Source organism: Colossoma macropomum, unplaced genomic scaffold (genome assembly GCF_904425465.1).
Source record: "Colossoma macropomum unplaced genomic scaffold, Colossoma_macropomum, whole genome shotgun sequence".
Taxonomy (NCBI): domain Eukaryota; kingdom Metazoa; phylum Chordata; class Actinopteri; order Characiformes; family Serrasalmidae; genus Colossoma; species Colossoma macropomum.
This window is the reverse complement of record NW_023494787.1, coordinates 6,895,586-6,913,961: the sequence shown is the minus strand read 5'-3', so window position 1 is coordinate 6,913,961 and position 18,376 is coordinate 6,895,586. Positions and strand designations below refer to the sequence as shown.

The 18,376-nt window shown below is 40.0% G+C and overlaps 1 protein-coding gene across 1 annotated transcript in view; it reads right to left on the bottom strand.

The window, feature by feature from the left end:
- Nucleotides 1-1,823: 1,823 nt before the first annotated feature.
- The window catches only part of pard6gb (par-6 family cell polarity regulator gamma b), a 75,191-nt gene continuing 58,638 nt past the window's right edge, over nucleotides 1,824-18,376 (bottom strand). The window contains exon 3 of the mRNA XM_036565986.1: nucleotides 1,824-3,741. Within this exon, the coding sequence (XP_036421879.1) occupies nucleotides 2,753-3,741 (989 nt within the window). The 3' untranslated portion in view covers nucleotides 1,824-2,752. The remainder of the gene's footprint in view (nucleotides 3,742-18,376) is intronic.

Here is an 18,376-nt window from a genome sequence, read left to right as displayed (position 1 = left end):
TACTCGTGCCAACTGTGAGGCATCAATGCTATTACTTTGATCAGAGACAAAACACGGACTTACATTGTCCATCCAGAGGCCTGATCATAAGCGATACAGGCGCTGAGCCAGTGGCCCGATATTTGGGGTGAGCTGTGCCGGAAGGGTGGACAATAAGGCACACGAGATTTGAGGTTGGACAAAAAAAACATACTACACTGTGTAAATGTCATCAACTAAAAGACTTAACGAAAGGAGGACCCACAGTGCACACACCACCGCAACGCTGTGAAGATCACGAAACAGAACAGACTGTTTGTAGACAGTGCAGTTAACTGAAGTTAACCCGACACTGATTTGTGCTTTCCAACACAATTTGTTCCCAATTCTAAGAAGACAACCTATGACCCAGTGATGAAAGCGCCAATTAAAGGGGAAGTCCGCCTTGTTTTTCTTTTCTTCCTGTATAATTAACTCGTGTAGATGTAAACAAAGTCATTCATGGTTTGATGTGAAACACTGTAGAGAAACTTAGACTCATATCTTTACAGTGGTGGTGATGGGAACCAGGAGTCACCATGTCTGCAACACAGAGCCATTTTATTTACTATCAAACCCACCAATGAACCTACACATTATGTAATGTTAATGGTGGTAAAATAGTGTTAAATCTGAAAAAATTATATTTTCTTTAGGGACTATTTTGCCTTATAACACCCTGCATATACCTCTCTATGTTTTAGGCCATTAAAAATGAGCTTAAAATAATGTGGCAGGCATCAGGCAGCGTATTCCTAACCATTACATGCAATAAGTTGGCTCTTAGAGACATTTCGGTTCCTATCACCTCCATTATTACTTATTTTAAAGTGGCAAGGTTCTCTAGAACACTGGATTTCACACAAACCACTCTGAAGGACTTTGTTTACATCCTAATTTACTTATGCATCAGTACAATCCCCCTTTAAGGTCAGTGCGAATGACCCTACAGAGTGTTAGCACCTGCATGCTGAAGCGAAATTAGCTTAGCACTTAGCGAGCCGGCTGCTCAAAGCCGAAAGCTAAGCGTCTTGGGGACTGAGCCTGTGCACAGCTGGGAGGATTTGAGTTTGGGCCAGAGTTATAAGGTCATTAGCAGTTAACTGACAGAATGTGTGGTGAGGAAAGAAGACAAAGCCATTGGTTCGGCGTAGTCGGAAAGCTTCAAGCTAAGTGTTCCACTGTAGAACGAAGGTACCTGATATAGGAGAGTGCAGAATGTTATTAAGACCACATCATTGGAAAAAAAGATAAATCTTTTAGAAAAAAAACAAAAAACAAAGGATAATTCCTCGATCCACGGAATTACAGTGTATTCTCCTATGTAGCCTATAATACTCAAAATGCGAATGAAGGAATCGGTGCTGGAATGAGATAAACATCCTAGAAACATATACAGCAGACATTTCTGTCATTTCGAATGCGTATCTAGGTTGACCCCTTGGTGAAGACCAAGTCGGACTGTACAAACAAAAAGCTTACAGAATACATCAGCCTTTTTATTTCATTTCCCCAAGAATTCCAGTGATCACTATGACTCACGATAGTGGCAGGTGTGTTTCAGTTATCTACTGTAACTCGAATGAATGGAAAAAATAAAACACACACACAAAAAAGAGAGACAACACAGGCCTAAACCGCATTGCTGGTCCAAAGAGACGTTTAGAAAACATGATTAAAAGTGATCCTTAAATGGGAAATGTCACGAAAAAAGAAGAAGAATGAAAAAAAAAAAAATTACACATTCATGTTAAATTAGTGGCTCCGCCTAATAGACAAAAACAAAAAAAAACATGTACCACGCTACTCCCCATGCATCCCCAACATATAAGACTGATAAGACAGATAAGAAGACATGGCTGCATACTTAAAGGTAACATTATTTTAAGAACGAGTAAAAGACGAGAATGTGTTAAATTAGTCTTTGTACAAAAAACCTTTTTAAGAAAGCAGTGAGGTTCAACGTTGAGTCTGTCGTCCCAGGCTGTGAAGCGAAGTCTCTGGGTGGTCAGATCACATGACCCGAATGTGTTTGTGTTTATATAAGAGAGAGACCTAAAGTGATAGTTTGATAAAAATCTAGTCTATAGAATTTCTCCACTTGGCCCAAATACAGACGATCAGATACGACATGTCTGAAGTCTGAAGTTTGCTTCTTTACTTTTTACGTAGTATAAAACAAAAGCATGAAAATCCAGGCTTTAAAATGGCTGTTATGCTGTGTTTACATTATTACAGTAGACAGACAATGAAAACCTGGATGTTTCCTTGTTTTCAAAGGAGCAGTGATGGAAAATTCCGCTATGGTGGCTGCAGCGGTCCGTCAACAGTCCTGTTTTCCCAACTTTTGCCGTGGACCGTGGCGGATGTTGATTGGATGTTGCTGGTTTTTTAATGTCAACAGGTAAACACAGCATTACTGTTGTTTTCAGACATGCAGTGTACCATGTTTATATACAACAGTACATAAGTAATCTCTAATAGACTTGCTTAAGACTGTCTGAGACAAGTTTGGGATGATCTAGGCACACAATCTGTATGATGCTAATTGGTGGGGTACAAGCTTCCATTACTTGTTAGCTACATTAGCCTCGTAGCTCCAGTGCAAAATTAAAGAAGCAAACCAAACATGTCTTCGCTGATCGACTACAATTGGAATCCGAGGACAAACTGTGTAAACGTGATTTTACTCAAGCTATCACTTTAAGAGCGAGTCTTCAGAGTGTGGACCGTATTATAAGGTGATGACCATGCCGTCCTCCTCCACTCCTCCAGGGGGCAGAGCCAGGCTGTTTCGTGGGTCCGTTCTCAGGCTGCTGAGGATTTTGTGCAGGCTGCCATTGCTCTCTCTGGTGCTGGCACTGTGGTAGTGCGGCTGCTGGAGGTTCAGGTCCCTTTGGAGCCTGTAGCTCAGGCTGCTGTGGCCCGTGCCGTTCAGGCTGGGCTGCGAGTGGAATGAGGCCGTGGATATGACCGAAGGGGGTCTGGTTTGGGGTCTGGTTGGGGGGCTGGGAGGAGACGGGGCGGCGGAGGATGTCTGCTGATTTTGGGAGGCGTTGGAACGGCGAGACGGGCGGCTTACGCTGCTTTCTATGACGATGTCTGACTCTTCGTCGCTGTCTAGATCATCATGGCCGTAACCATGGGCGACAGTGGCCGTGGATGGCGAATGTGTAATGACCGGGAAGCTTCCTGAGCCGCTGCTGTCAGACGATTGGCCTGAACTTCCGGAAATCCGGCTGCTGCGCACCACGTTGTTGCGCTGGTTCACTGGCTTCACCGTCACAATCAAGTTGTGGCTGTTGGCGATCATCATGTCCGTCACTTGGTCCAGGGTTTTGCCTGAAACTTCGATGCCGTTGACCTCCAGCACCTCATCATTGACCGCCAGTAGGCCAGTGCTTTCCGCCATGCCCCCGGGCACCATGCGGGAAATGAAGATTCCTGGAACTTTCTCCAGGCCGTGCGGAGTGACGCGGACGCTGGTGCCGTCGCGGATGTAGAAGCCCAGAGGCTTGTCCGAGCCGTGACGGTACAGCCGGACTCTGCGGTGCGACTCCGGCAGGATGTCAACATCAATGATGGAGGACACGGGCCGGAAGTCCTGAGGCATGCCGATGCGGATGTGCGGCCGCTTCCTGTTCAGGTCATTGCGAAGTGTGACGACGGCCTTCTTCTTCCGGGTCAGTGTGTTGGTGCCGAAGTTGCTGTAGTCGACCTCCTCTGCAAGACAGAATAAAGACACACCATGAGGCCGCAGGCTGAAGCACCGTTCCCATATGAGGGTGATTCAAGGCAGATGGGACTATGGGCTTATTTATGAATCATAGAAGCCCCCATTATTTCTCATAAATACAATACATGTGTGATTAGAAGCACAAATCTACATCAAAGACTCTGTAAAAGAAAAGAAGGAAAGAATTTTGGGGACAAAAATTACATTCAATGGTGCATGAAAATGCATCTCCATTCAGACACTGGAGGTGGGATGATGTGATGTAACGCAGCTCTGTGGCATTTCAAAACAGTAGCTTACAAGAGCTACAATACAAACACAAGCTTAGCTGAGATTACTGCTCAACGTTGTGACCCAGACTGACCCAGTTAGCCTGAAAAAGTACAGTAAATACACCAAATATCGGTTTGAAACGTCAGTCATATCTAAGCATCTGTCCGATTACGATTATTACGATTATTATGATTATTTTTTATACAGTTATCTGCCAATAATGCTATGATTCCAATATTACTGTGTATCCCTACATAATAGCACTTTATTTCGTAGACAAAACTGGCAATGCAGAGCCCACTCCATTGAAAAATATATCTCCAAATTAACAGTTATGCATTACAGACCTTTTTTCATTGTAGAGATAATCTTTTTTCTGAATGTTCCTGGAATTTCACCCGCTTTTCCACTAGAAGACCTGAGAGCTGAGTTAGGTTTCTGAGCCCATGTTATTTTTTTAGGCTTTAGTGGCAAAACCTGAGGTAAAACCTTTCTACAGCCCAAGAACTTTTGGGGTAGAGCTTGCAGATGAATGCTGCAGGCCTGCTCTACTCTACGCAATACCTGTTCACTGCTAGACCTGGGCTGAGAATTCAAACTTTGCGTCTATTTTCTTGTATTAAACCTTGTATCTATATACTTTTATTAAAGATTCTTGACCTTTGTGTCAAAATCTCATGATGATTGGGCCACAGTAAAGGGTCCAAAATGACTGAAATGTTATTATATTAACCTACATTAAAAGTTGAGAACACTTCTTCCCTCTCCTGTAAAGTAACCTTTTTTGGAGACACAAAGTTTTGTTCTGACAGCGATGATTTACTTGTTTAAAGGACCCAAATCATGCAAAAAACAATTTTCCTCACTTTTATGAAATTAAAGAATTTAAACACTGTTAAAGTTCCATAACATGCAATTTACTCCCCATTCCATATAGTCTATATATGGAAAGAAAACTGCAAATGATGTCACAAAAACACATTTTCATATCTGCCTATTCACACTGAAGTTATAAGGAGTGTTTCAGCAGGCATTGCTTTTATGAATGAGGGCAGCCAATCAGAACAGTCATCATTTACATACATCGGTCTTAAACATACAGTAACAAAAGCAGCCTGTTTAATTCTAGGGGCAGCAGAGAGGTTGGAAAATGGTCATGTAAAATTTAATTGCTTTGTGTGGTACATAAATGAACAAAAATGTCATAAGTGGACACAGACATATAAGAAAATGACAGAGATCAAATTAAAAGATAAATACCATGAATTGTAGAGTTTTAATTAAACCCTAAGTTAAAGAGATACGATTTTAGATGATTCTTAAAAGTGAGCACTGAGCCTGACTGTCTAATAAAAGGTGAACTGAGCTCCACAGTTTAGAAGCAGAATAACTGAAAGAGTCTCTCCATGTTTTCTGTATTTTACAGAGGGTATCTGTAGAAGGTCAGTATCTGCAGATCTAAGATTACGTGCTGGAACATAAACACACAGACACTCTGTGATGTAAGCGGTGCTTTAAGGTCATTTAGAGCTTTAAAAACTAGTAGCAGATCTTTAAAATCTATCCTGAGCGATTCAGGCAGCCAGTGCAGCTCTTTTAAAACAGGAGTGATCTGATCTGTCTGTTTTGTCTTTGTTAGGATCTGTGCTGCTGCATTTTGTATGAGTTGTAAAGGATGTATTGTTTTCTTAGGAAGTCCAGTAAGAAGATCATTACAGTGATCAACTCTGTTGGTAACAAATGTATGAACAAGTTTCTCTGCGCTGCTCTGAGAGAGAAAAGGCCTTTAATGATGTTTCTCAAATGATAGAAAACTACTTTAGTGACTGTTTACATGCAGATAAAACAGAGCTCAGAGTCCAAGATCACACCCAGGTTTCGTACCTTATGTTTAATACAAGTTTCTCATTAAGCAGCTTTCTCTGAGTTTTTATACCAACGATCAGTATTTCAATTTTTTCGTGATTTAATTGTAGAAAATTTTGCAACATCCACTGAGAAATATCTGACAAAAAATACAAATAAAAAAATAAAATAGAAGAAAAAGGTAAGATATGCAGCCTCTAATAAAGGCATCTGATCCTGGTGCTGTGACGCTTTGCCGAACACCTGATCCTGACCTACAATAAACCTAAAATGTTTGTGTGTGTTAATTATCAGCGCTAATCTCCAGTCACATCCTTTCTGCCAACAGCGGAGAACCTCCTGCGTGTGATGTGAGGAAGGGGAATGCAGTAATGGATAAACAGTTTATTGCTCTAACACAGCCTGCTGACGGACGGCTTTCTGCTAATGACGGAGTTTCACTAGAGGACCGCAAAGCAGTTTAATGAGACTTCATAGAGAGTGTGTGGGATACTGCTGCATAGTGCTGAGTTATCACCCCCACCAATCTAGTGGTGCTGATGTAACTTTACAGTACTGAATTTTAGGTTTATATAGCAAAAATGCAAAACCACAATACTTCAGAAAATTCAGAATGGACAAAAAAAGAACCAGCGGTGTCACAAAAATACTATCAAAAGCTGTGAGAACAAATCATTTTTAGTACATGTTTCACACACCACACTAAATCCAAATAACCCGGATTAATTATGCACTCTCTGTAAGGACATCTGCAGTTGGTCAGTGTGCTAGTAGCACTGATGATATCCACTATTTTCCACGATATTGTGATGTAATTTATCACGATATATAGTGATGTAATGTGGTAAGGACAGGGGCGCACCCCTAAATCTGGGTCACCTATTTTCCAGTACGCTTGTCTTAAGGACGTTAACTGCCGATGGCCTATGCACGCCGCCAAGGCTGATATCTCCTACTACTACACACCCGAAACCTATCCTCTGTGCTAAAGGAGCATGTGGAGGCCCATTCACTGCTCCAGAACTTGGATAATGTCTCTTCCAAGCAGAAGCAGGACTTCAGCTTTAGGGTCTAACTGGGGCGTCTTAACAGCTATGGACTTCAGGTGAGACCGGCATCTTGCGTCAGTTTCTCTGCCCCATTATCTGGGAGGGTGTTGCACTCTGGTGGTGTCTGGTGAAGCTTGAGACTCTTTTTCCCCATCAATTGATTTTATAACAACTCGTGTTGTTCTTTGACCTGCTGATTTAGACACACCTGAGCATGTTTTAAGTGTGTAAGGTGTTTTTTGTGACATCACAAAAGCAACGAATTCAAACTTTTTTTTTTTTATTTTTTAGCTTAGTTTTCATTAATAAACTTTATGGACTCAGGAGTGAGGAAAGCTTGGTTTCCCATGTTATGGGCCCTTTAAGATGACATTCTTTTGGCATAGAGTATCAGTAATCAGAAAGCATGAATTCATTAACTGTATTCATGCAAACTGCAATATCATGCGATAACTACATTTATCAACACAGCCCTGCACGGCTGCAGCAGCAGCAGCTATTCTAACTTGCTTTCAATTACAGTTATTCAAGGTACAACCCACCCCAAACCCCAGCTGGCCCCAGACTGGTCTGCTGCTCCATTTGCCACGCCAGTTAAAAGCAGTGCCCAGCATTTGCTTCCAGAGAAAAGCAGTTTTGGACTCCAGCCACCCTCCTGTTCAAATACTCCTGGAAATATATTTTAACAATGCTTGTATGCAGCCTCTGAATTTCATCAAAGTGCTGCGCTGCAGTTATTCTTAGTCTGGGGCTGTGGCAGCATGCTTATTTTGATTGAGTCCAGACAGACTTTTATTATGCGCTGGAATTTCAGCCGCAAGTGCAAGTCTCCTGATAGGAAACACATTGGAGTTTTTCTCTCTCTGGCCCTCATTAGGGCCGTGCCGCACTCGCCGAGCCTCCACCCTCACCTCCTCTCAGACAAACCGGGTGCACCTCACATGTCATTCTACGCCACAGGTCCAGAAAACTTCAGTAAGGCTGAAGGACTGATGATGAATGCATGTGTGTGGCTTGGTTTGGTGAAACTGAAAATGGCACTCAATAAATGTGGACAAAATGTGGACAAATTTCTGAATTTCTGACTGCTGATACTATTATTAAGACTTCTGCTGCTGTTATGTAGCTATGTGACGTACCTTTGTCCATGTTTATAGATAACAGTGTGTTATACAGTGTTAGAAACCACCAAAGCAAGTCAAATTATGTTAAGTTAAATTTTATGCTGAACTATTGCCAAATAGCTGGGGCGCACCTTTTTCCACTGTACCTGCCACAAACCAACCCTGGCTAGCTTCACCTTCTGTTCAGGATATAGGATTTAGGGCTGGAGTCAGACACAGGGGGGCCGTATTAACCCCCAGTAAGTCTGAATCCATGTTTTTTTGATCTATGTTTGCTGGCAGGTGCATCAGTCAGAAGGCAGTGATTGAAGTTCACACATTTTGGAATGTGAGAATCAATTATATTCATTGTAGTAATATTTAATACAGTATGCAGTCAATTTTGGCCAAAATGTTTTTGGGACTTTTTTCATATGTAGAAATTAGGGTTGGGACACTAAGACATTTTGATAAATTAAAAGATTTGGACAAAATTATCGACGTGTCACATTTTTTTTATTGTTGAATTTCCCTTGAATTTTTCCTTTTCTGAAATAAAAGTTTGAATTAGTATCTAAAAATCGTTAAACCATTCACTATCCAGTCCATATATGTAAACTAAGCTGCAAATACAGTTTGTTTTGAAGTTTTAAAAACATGAAAATATTGAAATATGAAATATTTCTATTAATGCTGGTCTTTTGTTTCAGAGCTCATTCCTAATGTCTTCCCATGTTCTCAGCGTTAAAATAAAAAAAACATTGGAGTGAAGGTTTCAGTGAGTTACATGTAAATAAATTCCTTAAGAATAGTAACAACATATCAAATTATTCATGGAAATTTTGGCTTATTCCATTATTCCATTCAACATAAAGTTTTAACACACTGTAAAGAGCAGACGGTATTTTTTAAATTAAGTTAAAAAAATAAACAAAATCATAAAACAGTCCTGACAATATTCTGCTCTGCACTAAATCCGATTAAATAGGCATTAGGTATGCAGGTACTTAGTGTTCTTTAAATACTAACGATACTAACGAAAGCATATTGTGATGTAAAAGACCACGATAACGATAAAAATATTGTCATATTGCTCACCCCTAGTCTGCAGGTTGAAAAAAGGGGCAAAATACAGTCACTTGCACTCAGGTGTGGGCAATATGACAAAAATATAATATCACAACACTGCAAGAAATTTTCATGATAAAAATGTGTCACAATATTTATTTTTTTATGAAATATAAACCAGAATTCCCCAAAGCATCTTAGCACAAACATCACTGTTGAATGGTGGAGCGAGTATCACAAACACCTCTATCAGTTAAGACGATCTTAACACCACAAAGCTTTTAGGAAACTGGACGCTGATCAGTTGGACCAGACAAAACAGAACCAGCAGTGCCACATTTAAAAAATTAATATCAAAAAGTATCAATGCAGCGATTTCTCTTCAGCATTTCACACACTGCGCTGCACTAAATCCAGGCCTAACCAGGCTTTCTTTGTAATGAAGCAGGCGGTTGGTCAGTGTTCTTTGAGTACTGCCGATATCTAACAATAAGCTCAGAAAAGCATACTGTGTTGTATTGTGATAGAATTGATCACAATTACAAGAATCACCTTCACACTGCCCAGCCTTACGTTTCCTTGAATGATGAGGCTGAACATAACTGCACCAAAACATTTTCCAAGCTGGCCGATTACCTCTAATCAAAAGGCAGCCCAAAAATCTAAGCTAAGAGGAAGTGCCGATTAGTATACTCTGCAAATGATATCACAATCATGATGCATGAAAGCACAAACTCATTATGAACAGCCCCAGAGCATCAACACGACAGCGTTCCGATGCTTCCTCGCAAAAGGCAGGGAGAGAAGACAAACAGAGAGAGCCAACGGTCCGAATCCTGCAAACAAACGACAGACAGCATCAATCATCACTGTCAGACAGCTCCGCCGAGCGTCGCACACCGCTGTTAAAGTGCACACAATGCGAGATTCAAAGCCTCAGCGAAGAGCCCGGCCTCTTCACAGTGCCAGGCACCCACCGCAGTCACCTGACTCGACTGGTGGAGGGGCAGGGGTCAAAGGTCACGGGTTACTGGGGTGGGAGCACAAAGCAGCGGCCCTACATTCCGACGTGACGGCTTAAATATTCAGAGCAGCACCAGAGCAAAGCACTAGTGCAGGAATGTGGAGGGAACTGAACAACATGGCAAATAGCTTACAGTGAGACACTTTACTTAAAGGGCTCTCATCACGGAAAAAAACCCAACTTTCGACACTTTATTCAAGTAAGAGTTTGATGTAGTATGTAAAGTTCATTAAAGTTTCAAAACGTACCGTTAATTCCTCAGTATATATATAGAAAAACAGCTTGTTTTGAATTCATTTACACTGAATTAAATTCAATTGAATTGAATTGACATTTACATGTATCTGCGTATTCGGCTGGCTCCGCCCACGTTATATGTACTGTTTTAAACTGGACTGCTTTTTGAAAGAGGCAAAATACAAAGCAGCCACTCAGATATATATTCACGTGCAAAAGTTTGAACACCCGTGGTCAAACGACATGTACTGTGGACGTTCTAAGTGAAAATGAGTCACCGACCTTTACAGGGAACAAACATAAACATGGCATTTTCTGCAAATTTAGTGCAAAATTTCTATTTATTTGCCGTGTTCAACATCAAGTTTCAATACTTTGTCGTATCAGTCGGTGTCTGACTGAGAGGAATTTCTTTTGGTGCTGCTCAAACACACAAACAATATACAACCATACACAAAACTAAAGTCCAGAGAGGCCATAAGGTAGTTACAATTTTCCAGATTGTTATCTTGAGATAACAAGTTAATTATCTTGTTATCTCGGGATAAAGTTGTTATTTTGAAATAAAGAGTTAGTTACCTTGTTATTTTGAGATAAAGTGATTATTAAGTGATAACGAGTTAATTTATCTCAAGATAAAGTTGTTATCTTGAAATAACAAGTCAGTTATCTTGTTATTGAGATAAAGTTGTTATGCTGAGATAAAGTTATTATTATGTGATAATTATCTTGTCATCTAACGAAAACAAAGTTGTTATCTTGAGATCACAAGATAATTAACTTGTTCTCCCAAGATAACGATCCAGAACATTACAGCAACAACTCATGGCCTCTCTGGACTACAAAACATATATATGTATATATAAAAATAACAAACACTGACATAAATGAAAATAAACAAGGTAAGACTGTGGAATGGAGTTCAAAGGTCTGATAGCCGACGGGTAGATACTGCTACTAAACCGAGATGCTCTACATAAGATGCTGATGCATAGATGCATTTTGGAGGAACAAAACAAAGATAAAAATAAAAATATACAACTTGCATCACAACTTTTGCCGACTACATGCCTTACGGGCGCAGTAACAAAAACAAATTCTAAAGGAGAAGAATTAAAGAGAGGTTAGAAAATAGTAATGTAATAATTGTGACTGGTAAACATAAAAATGTACCTCATTTGCATATTGCGCACTTCTGCAACATGAGGATGAGTGATCACGATAGACCTATACATATACGATACATCACGCGACCCTTATGTAAATGTTGATGCATGAAATCTTAAATCTTTCAAGCATGATGTGACTGACCTCTCCGATTCAGGCAGAAGAATCAGCTGTTCTAGATCTCTCAGTCTGTGTTAATGGGACTGCACTGTGGGAACTGGAGGGTGGGAGCTCAGACTGGCTTTTGTTCTGGCCCTCCCACCTCTCCTTAACTTCCACGGTGAAAAAAAGGCCCCCTTTCAAGTTACGCACAATTTTGACTGAGGCTAATAAAAGCAGGGAATCTAAAGGCCTTAACAGCCTGTCATTAAGCCTCCTAATGCAATTTACTTTGCCATTTTCCCCGCGTTTACCTCGCTGTGCAACGAACAGTCTAAAAGCAGAGAGAGAATCAATTAGTCCAGGCCAAAATCTTGCTGTCTTTCCACCTCACTCTGGCCAAAGTCTCCTCTGGAGAATATTACAGCTAATTAGTATAGCTGGTGTGCAAATCCTACACGGTGGTTAGTCTGAATACAGCCAGGAAGAGCTGCAGTAAATGAACAGGAACAGCGCTGAGGCACCAGCAGTGAGAGCCACGCAGGTGCCAGCATTTGTTTGAGCCAGACTGAAACAACCCAGCAGCAAAATATCTGCAAAAAGTCTGCGCTCAAAAAGACATTTTCAGCTTATTCCTCCACAGGCCTGGCAAGCAAAACATTAGACTGGCCTCATGTAACTTCACTGAGCAATATCACAGATCTGGCAGGAGAAAACAGAGATACTACATTCCTTCAGCCTTACAGTGATTTAATACAAATCACCAAGCATGACTAAGCTACCAAAGACTCGAGGAATCGACACAAGAGAGTTAAGCTTCACAAATACTGTTTCTTGATATGGTCAAATGTCAGTCAGTGTACATAATACAGATTTAGGCCAGATCCCTTAAACCCCTTAATATGTAAGGATCTGTATGTGAGCCAACACTTAAATTCTTCACTCATAACTGCATAATTTACACTTCAGTTTCAAAGCAGTTATTGCATAATTCATACTAATTACTAAGTATTCATAGCAGGTACTGAATAATTCATAGTAGATACTGAATAATTCATAATAGATAGTGAATAATGTATAGCAATTTCTGAATAGTTTAGTAGATATTAAATAATCCATAGCAGATACTGAATAATTCATAGAAGATACTGAATGATTCATAGTAGTAGTATTCATAGTATTCAGTATACTGAATAATCAAAATAGATAGTAATTAATTTATAGCAATTACTGAACTGTTTAGTAGATACTTAATAATCCATAGTAGATTGTGAATAATCCATAGTAGATACTGAATAATTCATAGCAATTACTGAATAATCCATAGTAGATACTGAATAATCCATAGTAGATACTAAATAATCCATAGTAGATACTGAATAATCCAAAGCAATTACTGAATAATCCATAGCAGACACTGAATAATTCATAGTAGATACTGAATAATCCATAGCAATTACTGAATAATCCGTAGTAGATACTGAATAATTCATAGTAGATAGTAATGAATTTCTAGCAATTACTGAACAGTTTAGTAGATGCTTAATAATCCATATTAGATTGTGAATAATCCATAGTAGATACTGAATAATTCATACTAGATACTGAACAATTTATAGTAATTAACGAATACTTTAGTAGATACTATTGCATGACTGCAATTTCCCTTCGGGATCAATAAAGTTCTGTCTATCTATACTAAAGAATCCATAGTAGATAGTGAATAATTCATAGTAGATACTGAAAAATGTTTAATCGATACTAAATAATCCATACTAGTAACTAAACATTTCATCACTGAATCTGAAAGTGAAAGTCTTATGATTAATAACAAAATAATTAGCCTGAAAATAACAACCGCAAATTTCCAAACATTGTTTAAGCACGATTCACGCGATGCTGCCCGAAGTCGGCACATACCCATATTGATCGTCTTTTGAGTGGACAGTTCTTGAATAAGGGATAAAAACTCCTCTGTATAGAAAGCCTGAGGAGATATCAGTTATATGGTGCTGCAATGATCTGTGACTGGACACACAACAATAACTTTTCATCGAATTCAAATCATAATAAAATATCTACTCTTTACCTACAAATGTGGTGTGTATTGACCGTTTAGAATCTGCACTTTCAGCAGAATTATTATTGCTGATGATAACTGTGATCATCACTGAAGGGCCATAAGCACCAAATGCTCTTCATGAAGCTTTATTAAGCCATCATAATTAAGATAATAACAATACATAGGACAGTGATAAGACAGAATAAGTAGTGCCACACATTACTATCCTACAGAATTGAAGTTAGTCCACAGATCGGAGCAGAATAACAGTGAGAAAATGTTTTATGCTGCTCTGGTATAATAACTATGTTGTACTGAATTGCTTTGGTACATGGATGAAGAGTGACACTGCTTTTCCCATCATATTACTGTCCTCATGGTCAGCTTATTCACTGCTGGACTTTAACAGAAATCCTCCCTTCCCCCAGCGCACAGCGCGGCTTTGTGGTTTAGCTCGCAGTGCCATCTCATTCCCACAAGCCGTCTAAATCGGAGGAGAAACTCTTTTTGGATTAAAAGCGGAGGTGAGCAGACGACCGCATTAAAACCCAGCGGCACCGATGAACTCTGGAGTGGGAATCTTCTTACTTCCAGACTGACAAACTTCAAAACGCGCTAGGCCCAAGAACTGAAGGGCAGAGAAACGAGTCCAGCAGAGACTCGCAGCCATACTCTAGATTTAAAGCCAAAAATGAATCTGACTCATATGTAGCTGATCAGCCATGACATGTTTAGTGTCTGAAGTTTGCTTCTTTAGTTCTGCACTCGAGCTACGAGGCTAATGCAGCTAACAAGTAACAGACATTTATAATTCACCAATTCGCATGGTGCTAACTGCATGTCGGGATTCTCACACACCCGCCTCTGACCGTGTGGAGCTGTCCAGTAATCTAATAGACTTGTTTATGTGGCGTCTCACTGTATGGCACACTTGTCTATAAACAGACAGGACAAAAGTACACTGGACAGCTGAAAACAGCAGCAGCCACTGTGAAAGTGGACTTTTCTCTGTGCTTTTTATCCATCTTTATAGGTAAGAGTATGTTCTGAAAAGACAATCATTTTTTAGGCAAAACATATTTTGCCCATGTTGAATTCCACTGATTTTTCCAGTTTTCTGAATAATTCAATCAATAAGATGCAACAACATTACTGTACTTTAAACTGCTACAACAGAAGACTTCCTCTGGGATTAATAAAGTGATCAACTGATCTATCTGTCTGTGTCTGTCTGTCTATCTATCCATCTATCTAGCTGTCCGTTTAGCTGTCCGTCTATCTATGTATCTGTCTAGCTGTCCGTCTCTCTAGCTGTCTATCTATCTAACTGTCCGTCTGTCTGTCTGTACATCCATCTGTCCCTCTATCTATCTAGCTGTCCATCTATGTATCTGTCTGTTTGTCTGTCTTGCTGTCTATTTGTGTGTCTATCTGTCTTGCTGTCTATCTGTCTGTGTCTCTCTAGCTGTCCGTCTATCTATCTATCTAGCTGTCCGTCTGTCTGTCTGTCCGTCCGTCCGTCTCTCTATCTATCTATCTAGCTGTCTGTCTATGTATCTGTTTGTCAGTCTTGCTGTCTATTTGTGTGTCTATCTGTCTTGCTGTCTATCTGTCTGTGTCTGTCTAGCTGTCCGTCTATCTATGTATCTGTCTGTCTGTCCGTCTCTCTAGCTGTCCGTCTATCTATCTATCTAGCTGTCCGTCTGTCTGTCCGTCCATCCGTCTCTCTATCTATCTATCTAGCTGTCCGTCTATGTATCTGTTTGTCTGTCTTGCTGTCTATGTGTGTCTATCTGTCTTGCTGTCTATCTGTCTGTGTCTGTCTAGCTGTCTGTCTGGCTGTCTAAAAGTCATTCAGAGTGTTTTGAGGTAAAATTAAAAAAAAAACGAGTCAGAATTGTTCACAGTGGTGGTGATGGGAACCAAACGACTGAAGAGTTTAATGCCTCTAAAAGCTCCTCACAGCAAGTTTAAACATGAAATGGTTATGAAAACACTGCCTCATGCCTGAAACACTGTTTTACATTAGTTTTAAGAAGGTTTTTTAACATATTTTCCAATCCATTCACCATGGAGAGATATACACAGGAGGAGATCCTAATTTAACTTGTAATTTCTATTTTTTAATTAGATTTAACTATCCTAATTTAATTTCTACTTCCATTTTTAATTGAATGATTTTCTCTTTTAAATGTATCGTGTTTATCATGTTTTAATTATGTTTTAATTGTGTTTTTAATTTCTTTTCTCCTTTACATTTTTTAAATGACTGTATTTTCTCATTTGTAAAGCATTTTGAATGACAGCAGTGTATGAAAAAATGTTGTTTAAATAAACTTCCCTTGCCTACTATCAACAGTACATGTGAAAGCCCAGAAGACACATGTAGGTTCACTGGTCATTTTTGATAGATTATAAAATTGCTCTATTTGCACTGTACATTGTGACCCCTGGTTCCTATCACCATCACTGTGAAGACATTTGGGTCAGTAAGTTATTCTACAACAAGCCTGAATGACTGTGTACACGTGGACGGCTGAATTATGGATAAATTTTGAAACATCAGTGGACTTGCCCTTAAAGTAATCCCAGTTTTTTGCACTGTGTGAAAAACTGCTATATATATATATAAAATGCCATTTTTGGTCCACTTTCTCTATATTTAAGCAAAGGGGAAAACTGTGTTCTCTCATTAATGGGAGTTAAAGAGGCACAGAAGTTGTTGACAGCCTGAGCGAGAAAAGGGGAAACAGGTTTCGTCATGTCCCCCATGCTTCTCATGGATAAATAAAGGGGAAAAAAAAATCCCTCTAATGAAAACAAACCGAAAGAGTGACTTGACCTCTGACCACGTCCATTTAAAAGTGACTTCTCTGAAGGTGACGTCTCTCTCTCTCCCTCTGAACCCTGAAGTAAGGCGAGAAGACGGAGCCCCTTTCAGTAATAAAGTCAGTGCACACTCAGCACTATGCATGCACGCTTTCCCCTTTAACTTGCTCTTAGCAGCAGAACCTCGTCTCTCACATCTGGGATAAGTTAGCGGCAGCAGAGGGCGGAGAATGCACCGCTAGATTAGCCTCCCTTTCCATCTCCTTTCTACTCCACACATCACATTCTGGCCACAGGTCAGGGCAGACTGTGCGTGCGTGTGTGTGGCGGAGGTACTGCTTTGAACTCTCCTCCAGAGGGACGGCGGGGGAGACCGTAAAAGACTGTACGGTCAGGAGGAAAAAAAGCAAACAGGTAAAACAAATAAGACTGAACTGTTAGGGAGAAAAGCTAACAGGTAATGTAGAAAAGACACTGCGCTGTCAAATAGATAGAAATAGCAAATATGTATGAATAATAAATATTGAACAATGTTAATTTGTATTTACATGTGCATTTTCCAACCTCTCGTTATCTCTTAGAATTAAACAGGCAGTTTTTTTTTGTTGTGCTATTATGACGATATATGCAAATGAGCTCTGCTCTGATTGGCTTGGTTGAAAAAGCAGTCCAGGCTGAAACACTGCTTATAACTTCTGCATAAGTAGGCAGGGCTAAACAGCTGTAGGCTGAATAGGAGGAGATATGTAAATGATTTGCTTGATGTTACAAAAACAATGAACTCAAAATGGGCTTAGTGTCTAGGGCTGACAGATTCATCGTTTTTATATCGAAATCTAAGGGACTGCAATTTTCAAATCGCAAGAGCTGCAATTTTTTAAAACTTACAGCCTACATCATCAAAAACGCTGTCCTTAGTTTTAAGAGTGGAAAACGTAACCAAATAACACAGAATTTGTGAAACTGTCTACATAAGGTAGACCAATCAGAGGGACCTATATCTCCATATATAGTGACATCACAAGCACAACTTACTGGCAGTCTGGCACATACATTAAGGGGTCAAGCTTCAAGCTAGTAAAGGTTAATATTCTGGTCTTGTCAAGGCCTGAACATCAATTTATAGAATATAATCACAATTTAAATCGCAGCTGCAATGTCAGTCAGAAAAATCGCAATTAGCTATTTTCCGATCCAAATCGTTCAGCGCTGATTTCAGGCAGGTCTTAAACGATTATCTTCCCAGATTATCCCGTGGTGTGGGGTGTGCATAGCTTTATCTGTCTGTGCTACTCGACTCCTGAGAAATTCTGCGAGATATCAAGTTTCGAATGACTGGCATAATTTGAGCATAATGTCAAATTGTGTGATGATTTGTTTTTGGGCAAATCTTGTAGGTGTCAAGGTGTTTTGATGACTGAAGGATGATTTAAGACAAAAAACCTGTGGAATCTGTCTTTATATGTGTAGACTGTTGTATTGTTAGTGTGGCCCAGACGTAAGGTCTTCAACCGGACCCCGAGCCCAATGGGGCCTGGTAAAATGTTGTGTTTTGGGCCAGGTATAATCAGCAATTACATAAAATTTACTGATAATAAATACTGCGAGTGCAATACAGGTGTGTAAAATAGCAGTTTTGCCCAGCGAAGTCTGTTAGCGCCTTGAAGCTAAAGTTAGCTTCATGTTTGAACATTCCATTCCACCTTAAATGGCACTGCCAGAATGTAACTGCTGCACAAATTAAGGTGGAATGGAAATTTTGAATAAGCAAATAAGAAGCCAACTTCAGCCTTCTGTGTATGAGTGGGTTCGGGCCGGGTCTCAAATTTAGCAGTACTGTCGTGC